The sequence below is a fragment of the Entamoeba dispar genome, genomic scaffold (assembly GCF_000209125.1).
Source record: "Entamoeba dispar SAW760 scf_1105229462895 genomic scaffold, whole genome shotgun sequence".
In the NCBI taxonomy this organism is placed as follows: Eukaryota; Evosea; order Mastigamoebida; family Endamoebidae; genus Entamoeba; species Entamoeba dispar.
The window spans coordinates 1-10757 of NW_001855421.1; the positions used below are offsets into that span (position 1 = coordinate 1).

At 25.8% G+C, this 10757-nt stretch overlaps 6 protein-coding genes across 6 annotated transcripts in view, besides 17 other annotated features; 3 read left to right on the forward strand and 3 right to left on the reverse strand.

The window, feature by feature from the left end:
- Positions 1-260: 260 nt before the first annotated feature.
- On the reverse strand, positions 261-1544 carry EDI_031120 (uncharacterized protein; the record flags this gene model as incomplete). Its single annotated transcript, XM_001740360.1, has 3 exons — positions 261-292; positions 559-1131; positions 1211-1544. The coding sequence occupies 3 exons, from the start codon at positions 1542-1544 to the stop codon at positions 261-263; spliced, it is 939 nt and encodes a 312-aa protein (XP_001740412.1).
- Positions 886-1024: a microsatellite.
- Positions 1141-1199: a sequence feature (AT_rich).
- Positions 1255-1341: a sequence feature (AT_rich).
- Positions 1545-1567: 23 nt separating the features above from the next.
- Positions 1568-1701: a sequence feature (AT_rich).
- Positions 1702-1767: 66 nt separating this feature from the next.
- On the forward strand, positions 1768-3687 carry EDI_031130 (ankyrin repeat-containing protein, putative; the record flags this gene model as incomplete). The annotated part of the gene is made up of 2 exons (XM_001740361.1): positions 1768-1951; positions 2009-3687. The coding sequence occupies 2 exons, from the start codon at positions 1768-1770 to the stop codon at positions 3685-3687; spliced, it is 1863 nt and encodes a 620-aa protein (XP_001740413.1).
- Positions 1957-2001: a sequence feature (AT_rich).
- Positions 2162-2187: a sequence feature (AT_rich).
- Positions 2347-2394: a sequence feature (AT_rich).
- Positions 3069-3089: a sequence feature (AT_rich).
- Positions 3307-3387: a microsatellite.
- A 15-nt stretch (positions 3688-3702) lies between the features above and the next one.
- Positions 3703-3808: a sequence feature (AT_rich).
- Positions 3809-3810: 2 nt separating this feature from the next.
- Positions 3811-4488, forward strand: EDI_031140 (thymidylate kinase, putative; the record flags this gene model as incomplete). The annotated part of the gene is made up of 2 exons (XM_001740362.1): positions 3811-4329; positions 4375-4488. The coding sequence occupies 2 exons, from the start codon at positions 3811-3813 to the stop codon at positions 4486-4488; spliced, it is 633 nt and encodes a 210-aa protein (XP_001740414.1).
- A 22-nt stretch (positions 4489-4510) lies between these two features.
- Positions 4511-4645: a sequence feature (AT_rich).
- A 56-nt stretch (positions 4646-4701) lies between these two features.
- Positions 4702-4740: a sequence feature (AT_rich).
- A 64-nt stretch (positions 4741-4804) lies between these two features.
- EDI_031150 (inorganic phosphate transporter, putative) lies at positions 4805-6103 on the reverse strand (the record flags this gene model as incomplete). The annotated part of the gene is made up of 1 exon (XM_001740363.1): positions 4805-6103. One exon carries the CDS (start codon positions 6101-6103, stop codon positions 4805-4807), a length of 1299 nt encoding a protein of 432 aa, XP_001740415.1.
- Positions 6104-6268: 165 nt separating this feature from the next.
- Positions 6269-6357: a sequence feature (AT_rich).
- A 70-nt stretch (positions 6358-6427) lies between these two features.
- Positions 6428-6455: a sequence feature (AT_rich).
- Positions 6456-6644: 189 nt separating this feature from the next.
- Positions 6645-6673: a sequence feature (AT_rich).
- A 590-nt stretch (positions 6674-7263) lies between these two features.
- EDI_031160 (cingulin, putative) lies at positions 7264-9846 on the forward strand (the record flags this gene model as incomplete). Its single annotated transcript, XM_001740364.1, has 1 exon — positions 7264-9846. One exon carries the CDS (start codon positions 7264-7266, stop codon positions 9844-9846), a length of 2583 nt encoding a protein of 860 aa, XP_001740416.1.
- Positions 8648-8815: a microsatellite.
- A 46-nt stretch (positions 9847-9892) lies between the features above and the next one.
- Positions 9893-9942: a sequence feature (AT_rich).
- Positions 9943-10685: 743 nt separating this feature from the next.
- Positions 10686-10757, reverse strand: part of EDI_031170 (40S ribosomal protein S16, putative) — a gene marked incomplete at both ends in the record, with an annotated part of 504 nt that continues 432 nt past the window's right edge. The window contains one exon of the mRNA XM_001733459.1: positions 10686-10757. This exon is cut by the window's right edge and continues 432 nt beyond it. Coding sequence (XP_001733511.1) covers positions 10686-10757 — 72 coding nt within the window.

Below are 10757 nucleotides of genomic sequence, written 5' to 3' on the forward strand. Positions count from 1 at the left end.
AACGCTCTACATGACTACATTGTCTAAATATTGTCTTTTTAATAGAATTATCTATTTGAGTAAGTAATTTATTACATTCACCACAATAGAAATCTATTAATTTAATTCCAGAAATTTTGCACAGAAAAGAAGTAATTAAAGAAGTTTGTTGTTCTTTTCTTATTGCAATAACAATATCATCTGGATGAGAACTTCTTCTTATTGTCGGGACATGAAATTGTTGAGGTTTTGATTTTACAATAATGAATCCAGTTTTAGTTTTAATAAATGCAACATCTCCAATTCTTTGACACTTAACATTTGTAATTTTAGTTTTAGGCATTATAAATGTTTGACTTTGAATATCATTTTTTTCATTTTCATTATTAATGATTTTATCATTTTGTGGTTTAATTTCTTTTGGTGTTAAAGGTGTAGAAGAAGAACGAATAATTTCCTTTTCAATATTTCCTTTTTGAATAAAAATACCAGAGTCTTTCTTATCTTTTTCTTGTAAATTATTTAATCCATCATTTTCCATTTTAACTTCATTTAATTCAAGACTATTTTGAGAAAAACTTTCATCATTTTCATTATTACATTCTTTTTCAAATTGTAATGATTTAATTAATTGATTTCTTTTTTTTATTTCTGTTAGTCGTTCTATTTTTGGTTTAACAATTGCAAAATCTACAGAATGACTTTTTTCTGTTCTGTTTTTTATATTATTACTTTCTTTTGTTGGTGTTTTGTATTCATTCGTTGTCTCTCCTTCTTTTTCTAATATTGAAGGAGAAAGAATAACTCTTCTTCCTAAAATCATTGTTTTTTGTTTTAATCTTTCTTGTTCAATAATTAATTGTTCTCTAAATTCTTTTTCAATTTTTGGTCGAATTTCATCTTCAACTTTTTTTCTCATTTCTTGTAATTTTTTATTATACTCTTTTGAATATTCATCTTTTAATTGTTCATTAATTCTATTTCTTTCTCTTATTAACTTTTCTTTGATTTTTTGTTCAATTTCTAATTTTCTTTTCTTTTCTTTAACTGAATACTTTTTAATTATTTTAGTTAATGACTCATAATGAGTATCTTCGGACAATTCATCTACTTTATGTTGTAATAAAATTTCATTATTAATTTTTGACTTAACTAAAATCCTAAATTATTTTATACAAAATAAATCATATTGAAACATTATTTAAATAATAATTATTATACACTAACAAACATTCCATTTTAAATATTCGATTTGACTTTGCACATACAAATAACAATATAAATAATAACAAAAATTCTAATATATAAATCATTAAATGGATATAAATCGAAATATAATTTAAAAATGAATAATCTAAAAATCCAATGACTCCTAATTGAAAAAAATAAGTACATAACAAAATGATGTTTATGGCCATTAATCGAGTTGATCTTTTAGAAATACCTGTTTCAAGGTTTTGGTGTTTTTTATCTAATTCAATGATTTCATTTATTCTATCTTCTAAAGTCATTCTAAGTTCAATTTCATTAGCTTTCTTTTCAAAATAAGATTTTAATAAATTCATTACTCACTTTACAATCTAAACTCATTAAATTAAGTTTTTCTTTTATATTTTTAGAATTTTCAAAATTAAAAAAAAATTCAAATTTTTTTTTTTTAATTTTTAATTTTATAAATTTTTTTTTAATTCAATTTTTAATTAAAAAAAAAAGTATTTTAATCAATCCTTTTGAACAAAAAAAAAAAGGAAAATAAAAAACTAAAAGAACTTAGAAGTAGATTGAAAAATGGGGGAGAGAGAAGAATCAATACATTGGTTATGTTATAATGGAGAGAAAGAGAAAGTTTGTAAAGCGATATCCAATGGAGAAAAAATCAATAAAATAGATAAGTATGGGTATTGTCCAATTCATTATACGATAATACAAAATAATAAAGAGTTATTTGAAATACTTTGTGAACATGGATGTAGTTTGTTTTAATTATAAAAATAACAAAAAAGTTAATAACAAAAAATATAACAAATAGAATCAAATGAGACATCACTTAAATTAAGTTGCCTTCATATCGCAGTTTATTTTGATAAATTTGATTTTGTTGAAAAATTGATTGATCAAAAAAACTGTATTGACATTAATGGAGAAACACCATTAATGTATGCTGCTCGTTTTCATAGAAATGATTTTTTAATTTATTTATTAAAAAAAGGTACAAATTTAAAAACAATAAATCCAAATGGAAATACCGCACTTCATGAAGCAGTTTTATCAGGAAATGTTATTGGAGCAGCTGAATTAATTAGGTATGGAGCGAAAATAACAGATACTAATAAATCGATAAAAACTCCATTCTCTTCTATTCAATTCAAAATTAATAAAAAAAATATTAAATCGAATATTAAAATCATTTATAATCCTACAGTCTCTCCTGCAAATGAAAAATTATTTAAAGCTGTTAATACTGATATGAAAATTAAATCAAAAAATGGAAAAACTTTTGATGTTCATAAATGTGTTGTTTCTCAATTTCATTTACCAAATAATCTTAGTGATGGTGCAATGGAAATTTTTATCGAATGGATGTATTTACAAAGATCCCCTTTACTTGAGTCTCAACCAATTGACTCTATTGCAAAAGAAGTAGTTGAATTATTGAATAACGAAGAAATTAAAAGTTATATTGCAACTTATATTATTGAACAAAAAGGTCCTTATCCAAAAGAACTTCTTAAAGCAATTTCAAATTTAGAACTTAGAAATAAAAATGTCAATCTTAGCAGATATATTATTATGAAAACTTTCGAAAAGTTCGATCAAAATAAAACTGCCCTAAAACAACTTACTAATGAAGAACTCGCTTCTTTAATTGAAGCACTACCTTTAAAAGAAACTTTACTTGAAATTACTTCTCCAATTCCATTACAATATAATGAAGAAATTAAATTATCTTCTGATCACGATAAAAAAGAATATCCAATGACTGATTTTAATAAAAAGTTATGTCAAGAATTTATTACTTGGATTTCTAATAATCAAAAGATTGCTGCATTTATGTTTCCTGTTGATGAAGAAAGAGATGGGGCAATTGGATATTATAAAATTATTAAAAAGCCAATGTGTATTGAAAATATCAAAACAAAATTAAGTGATAATAAATATAAAACTGCAAATGATTTTATGCATGATTTAAGACAAATTTGGAAAAATGGAATGACGTATAATAGAGTTGGTACATTATATTATATTTATGCAGATGATTTAAGGGTTCTTTGTGAAGGATATTGGGATAAAATTCCATTACGTTCTAAAGATGAAAAAGCAATGATTAAAGAATTACAAAAAGAAAGAATTATTGAGAAAGAAAAACAAGAAAATAATGAAAAAAGAAAATTAAAACGAAAAGTAGAAGAATTACCTCTTGTTTTAGAAGATGATGAAGATATTCCTTTAACTGTAAAACAACAACCAAAAACTAAAACTAAAAAAATCAAAAAAGAAAAACTTGAGATTAAAACATATAGTCTAAATGATAAAATTAGAGTAATGGAAAAAATAGAAAAATTAACTCCAGACCAACAAAAAGAAATTCCTAATATACTTGGTGCAAAAGAAATTGGAGAAAGTTTTGAATTAAATTTAGAAACAATGTCTGATACTAATCTAACCAAATTAGAAGCCTTTTGTGATTCCAATATAAATTGTAATTGATTTAATGGTTTTTTGAAATTTAATTTTATTATTTATAAAAAAGATAAAGATATTTAAATAATATTTTTATTATGAGAAAAAAAATAACAGAAATAATTATAAAACTAAAAATTTATTTTAACAATGAATACTAATCGTGGATTACTTATTGTATTGGAAGGAATTGATCAATCAGGAAAATCATCAGCTGCACAAAGGGTTTGTGAGATGTTGGAAAAAAAAGGTATTCAAAGTATTAAACAACCATTTCCTGATAGATCAACTGATATTGGAAAATTAATTGATGAATTTCTTCATGGAAAGAATTTACCACAACAAGTTGTTCATTTACTCTATTCTGCTAATAGATGGGAAGTTGCCCAAAAAATTAAAGAAACTTTAGAGAAAGGAATTACTATTATTTGTGATAGATACGCTTTTAGTGGAATTGTTTATAGCATCGCTAATGGATTAGATGAAAGGTGGTGTAATTCTGCAGATTCTGGATTACCAAAACCTGATATTGTTTTCTTCCTTGAATTATCTCTTGAAGACGCAGAACAAAGAAGAAAAACAATGAAAACAGATCGTTATGAAAACATTAAATTTCAAAGCAAAGTTAAATGTGAGTATGAAAAATTTAAAGATTCTATGAAATGGACTGTTTGTCATATTTTATTTGTCTATTCTTTATTATTAATAAAATAGTGTATAGACGCTCGTCAATCAAAAGAAGAAGTTGCATTAGAAATTACCAGTATAATAGAACAACAACTTCCTCAACTCTCTAACCAACCAATTAAAACATTAGATTTAATTTAATTGGTTAATATCTTTAATGAACTAATTTTTTAAATGAAAAAAATTGTTTTTAATTAATATTGTAATTATTTAAAAATTAGACAATTAGTTCATTATTCAGAAGTAAAATTTTTGTTTGTAAGTTTTTAAAAAAAAAAGAAATTAAATTTAAAAAATAGTTTTAAGATTAATCTGACTCATTATTTCTTTAAAAAATATGATATCACTGCTTTCTAAAAATAAATTAAGATGAAAAAATTAAATTATTTATAAGAAGATATTGTACTAAGAAGATAAAAAAATAATTTAAATTGCAAAATTCTAAATTATAACAAAATCATTTTTGATTGCTTTCTTCATCGAACTGTTGATAACTATCAGCAATTTGTTCAATGTCAGCTCCTTTACCTTCAGGTACAATAAAAGATAACCCAAATCCGACCATCATTAATGCACCACACGTACAAAATGTAGCAGTTTGACCAAATGCAGTAGTAAATGGACTAAAAACAGCAGTACCAATCATTGCTCCAATTTTACCTGAAGCAGCAGAAAGTCCATTAAACGTTCCACGAATTCGTGGATCATATGTCTCAGCTGCATTAATATAAGTTGTTGTATTAGGTCCCATATTCTGGAAAAAGAATGAAAGTCCATATATTATAACAAATAAATAAGGGACATGTTCAAGAATAATATTTTCAAAAAATGCCATTAAGAAGAAACAAATAGCAGTACCAGCAAATCCAAATAGTTGTAATGGCTTTCTTCCAATACGATCAACTAGAAGGAAGCTAACAATAAAACCTGGGAACGCCATAAGTACTAAAATCAAATTTCCAATAGTTGTTGAAATAAGTCCATCTCGTGGGTCTTCATCATCTGCAGATGGTCCAAATCCAATAACCTGTAAAACTGTTGAGTTGAACATTGAATTACCATAAAAGGCAATATCAAAGAAGAACCAACAACCAGCAGTTCCAAATAAATAAAACCAATTTTTTTTGATTAAAGCACGAACTTCAGATTTACTAGTGACATGACCTTTCTTTTTCTTTGGCATATCCATTGTAATACGATGATATAATGTTAAAATACATGGAACTGCACCTAAAGCTAATGCTGTTCTCCATACATAATCAAGTTTTAAAGGAGTATATAAAAGTATTAATACAACAAGTGGAGCAAGAATATTACCAATACCTTGCATAGAAAAAATAAAAACTAACTTTCTTCCTCTGTTGTGTGGTTTAGCATCTTCTGATGCAATAGATGATGAGAGTGGATATTCTCCTCCAATACCTAAACCTAATATAAATCTAATGATAGCTAAAATAATATAAGGTCCAGCTCCTGATATAATTTCGAATGAAAATGCTTGTAAAATAGAAAAGATGATGAGAATCGTTAAAGTTGTAATAAACATTAATTTTTTTCCAATAGTATCAGCAAGAACACCAAATAATAATTGACCAATTGCCATTCCTATTAAAACAGCTGATGATAGTGTTGATGAGTAGGATGTTTCTCCATAAATTTCTTTGATGATAACATAACAGATATTCATGAGGAAAATTTCATAAGCATCTGTCATCATACCAATTGAAACAACAAAAGTCTTTACTAACGGGTGCATTCTTCAAAGAATTTGATAGATTTTAGATCCTCAAATACCCTTGACTCTTCATATGATCTTGATATTTAGAACCAATCTTGTCATTCTTGAATGTTTACGTGTTTATCTTTCTTCTCCTTTTTTTCAAAAAAATTTCTTCTTTCTTCTTTTTACATCCTAACCCTGAAATAATCTATTTTTATAAATTAAACTAAAAAACTATTTTTAGATAGACACTTTTTACTAAAATTTTAATTTTATTGTTATATTTTATTGTATCTCGCAATTAAGATAAATAAAGAATTTTGATTATTATTTTTTTTTTCTTACCTGAATTGAGTTTTCTATAAATTTATATTCTTTAATATTATATCGAGAAAATTTTGTTATAGTTGAATGAATCACTCTATTTGTGGAGAGTTTTATACTATGGCTATTTGAAGGATTGTCTTACATTCACAAAAAAAAAACAGTCTGAGTGTTTAAAAATTATTCGACTTTAATCTTATTTTTATTCTATTAGGTTGTGAGCCCATTTTATTGAATTAAATGTTAGATTCTCAAATTTTTAAATAAATTAAATGAAATAAAGACTGTTTATTTTCCGATCATCTCTTTGGTTAATTCTATATATTTCTATGACTTTCAAATAATATATCTTTTCTTATTAAATTGAACTTTTGTTGAATTAGATATGAATAAATTCCAATTAGAAATGTCACAACTTCAAGATGTGATGTTTAGAGTTCTAATTAAAAGAAAAAATATTTAAAGCGTCTTTAGCAATTAAAGTTATTTTCCTGACAACAGAAGATTCGAAACTTCGACACTACCACAGAAAAAAGGAGAAAGAAGAAAAACAAGTTAGAGTTGAAACACTTAATAATTTGTAAAACATAATGTTTCAAATAACAACCACAAATAAAGAAATAAAAAATTTACAGAACTGAACCTAAGTACGAATACTAAATTAATAAACACTGACAACTTTTTCATTTGCAAAACTACAAAGAAATCAAATGGAACCAGTTTAGAGAAGGGACAAAGAAACAACACTCATCCACTAAAACCAATAAAGAAAATATAAGAATCAAAAAGTATTAATATTGTTATTTATAACAAATATCGAAAAGAGAAAAAAGAACGAGGGCATAAGAGAACTTGAAAAGAAGAAAGTTAGAATGGTTGAAACAGTACATCTAAGTGAAGATATTCCCATTATAATAGAATCAAAGAAGGTAGAAGAAATACCAGAATCAAAAGAGAGTCAGATTGGATTTGAAAAAGAGATTCTTTTAAATGAAAAGAAGCCATTAGTAATGAGTACAGCAAAGGCTCTAAGAGTAGTAAATGAGATTAAAGAAAAACTTATCAAGATTGAAGAGTACAATAATTTGATATATAAAAAAGCAAAAGAATTTTCTTTAACAAAAGAAAAAACACCAAAACAACAACAGATAGAGATTTATGAACGCCGGACAAATATACTTTTACAAAACTATAATAAATTCCATGAAACTAACGAAAGACTTCAAAGCGCTATTCAATTAGAATCAAAGAAAAAACAGAAGTATGAAAACGACTTAAAGAAAGAAGATGAATTAGAAACAAAATTTAAGGAAGTTCTTAAAGATTTAAATAATTCACAACAACAAGTTAATGAAATTGTTCAAAGGATACGTGATGAAGAGTATTCAATTCTTGAACTTATGGAACAAAAAGAGGATATAGAGAGAAGTGTTGATGAAATACAATCAAGAAAAGAAGTATCTGAAGAAGAAATGAAAGGTATAAAACAAAAAGAGGATACAAACAATAATATTTTCCAAGAAAAAAAGAGTTTATTAGAACAAGAAGAAAATAACATTAACAATGAAATTAAAGAGGGACAAAAGAAATTAAATGAGCTTAAAGAACACAAAGAACATCAACAAATAGTTATAGAAGAAGAAAATAATCAAATGAAATCAAATATCAATAAGCTTCAATCTGATTTGAAAGAAGAACAAATTGAAGGAAATAAAATTAAAAAACAAATAGATGAAGTTAAATTGAAAAAAGAAGAACTCCAGAGAAAGTATGAGGAGTTTATTAATAAAAATGAGTCTACTTTACAACCAATAGAAAATAATCTAACAGAAATACAACAAGAATATGATGAACTTACTTCACAAGAAAGTATTGACAAAAGAAATAAAACAAAAGAGTCAATAACTTCATTAAAAGAACAGTTAAAAGAAATTGAACAAAGTAATCAAGAAATGCAAAAAAAATTTGATAAAATGATTGAAGAAGAAGAAAAAAAGTTTTACAAAGAGAAAGAAGAGTTTAAAAGAAAAACAGAACAATACATTCTAGAATTAGAAAGGTCATTAAGTCAGATTGATCCAGAAAAAATAACTGGTTATATTGAGAAAACTAAAATTGGAATCCAACTTGATAGAAAGAAAACTGATACTGGACTGAGTAATTTGTTACGTAAGGTTGAAGGAAAAGAACTCCAAGAGCCTAAGAAATCTGACAAAAACAAAACAACATCATTTAAAACCCCTGATGAAATTATTCAAGAAGAAAAAGAAAAAATGAAAAAACTTATTCAAGAAGAAAAAATTAAAGAAAAAGAGTTTACACCAGAAGAGAGAGAAGAATTAAAAAAGGAACTCGAAAGCAAAGAGGATTTAAAAAAACAAAACGAAAAGAAAGAAGAGGAACTAAACAGATGGAGAGAAAAAATTGAAAGTGAACGCCAACAGCTTGATTTAAATGCTGCCCATATACGAAAAGCTGTTGAACAATCTTCAAGTGTATTGAACGAAGTGTTTGGTACTCAGATTACTAAAATAGATGAAACTCTGATTATAAAAATTGAAGAGATAAAGAGAAGGCTTGAAACTTTGAAAAAAAATCAAGAAATAACAACAAACAAAAACACTCCACCAATCCCACAAATAGAAACACTAGAAACTATAGAACAAAAAGACACTACAATACTTCCAGAACAACCATTAACAACTAAAGAGATTTCAGAAGAAAATTCTAATCAAAATATTTCTTCTGAATTACCTCAACAAGTTGACAACGTGGAGCCTATTATTGGGACAACACAACTAGATACTACAGAAGATAATTCTAAAGATTTAGAGCTTGCTTTAACAACTCTTCAATATTACTTACCACTGTTTAGAATGGCAGAGCACTTAAAAAGAAGTCATGAAGATAGAACAAATAAACTTGTTACTCAAGACATTGAACAGCCTAATCAAGAAGAAAAACAGTTTACTACTTTTATAAATAAACAAGAATGTCTTGATATTGTTCCCCCAGAAAGTCCTATTGAAAACATTCAGAATACAGTTAATAACAATTCTGCAGAAAAAACTAACACAGAACCTATACCTGAAATTATTCAAAACCCCTCTTTAGGAAAAGAGGGTATTGAGACCCAAGAAGAAAAGCTTACAAGCCCAATTGAAGTTGAACAACCCCAAAACACGACACCTAATACACTCTCAGAGAAGACTGAAGAAAGTACCTTGGTTCAAGAAAATTTATATGACACAATAGAAAAGAAGGATAAAGAAAGTATTAAACAAAAAGTAGTCGATATTATTGGAGAGTGCATTAAAAGAAAAGAGGAAGAAGAAAAAAATGTTTCTCATCAAAACCTAACAGAACCCATCAATGAATCAACTGAGAAAAAAGAAAAGGTTATTGACGTTATTGGAGAGTTAGCTTCAGCTGAACAGAACAAAACACAACACTAAAAAATGGATTGTCCAATTGAAGAAATAATTGGAATAACAGATTAACAATAATAAACTTTAATTAATGTTTTACATAACATTTTTAATTTTAAAAAAGAACTCAAAAAGAAGTAAAAAACAAGTAATGGAGGAGTTAAAGAAACTCATTCAACAAAACAAAAAAGAGGATTTAAATGAAATTTATAAAATATCAAATGAATGTTTGTTTTATATAAATAACTAGTGATCTAATAACGAATTTTTATTATAGGATTTATAATTTATTAAGAAAAGAAATAATTGAGATGGTAGTGTATTCACAAAAACAAAACGACGTTAATGTCTTTAAAATTTTAATTATTTCATCAATTAAATTAGGAAAAGATGTTACTCAGTTTGAAGAAACAATGAAACAAAATGGAATGAATTTTGAATTGGCATTAGCTAAATATAATATTGAAAAGTATGATGAAGCATTTTCATTACTTGGTTCAGATGAAAAGGATAAAGTGTTAAAAGCACAAATACTTCAAAAACAAGGAAAATTTAATGAGGCTGCAAAAATTTATACTGAAGTATTAGAAATTACTAAACAACCTAAAACTGGAATTTTAACTAATTTAGCTGCTTGTATTGTTTCTGATCAATCAATTGACTCATCTCTTCTTGGTACTAAAACATCTGATTATATTAGTGAGACTTATGGAAATGCTGCTTTGATTATGTTAAGAAAAGGAGAAATTACTAAAGCTGAATCTTATTTCAATAAAGCATTGGGATCTTCTGCATTAACTAATCATACCATTGTTGATGATAAAAATGAAAACCAATTTGGTGAGGATGATAGTAAACTTAAAGCATTACAAAAACGTAAAGAAAAAAGACAAAGAAGAAGACAAAGAAAAATGATTAAAAAGCATGGTAAAGTAGAT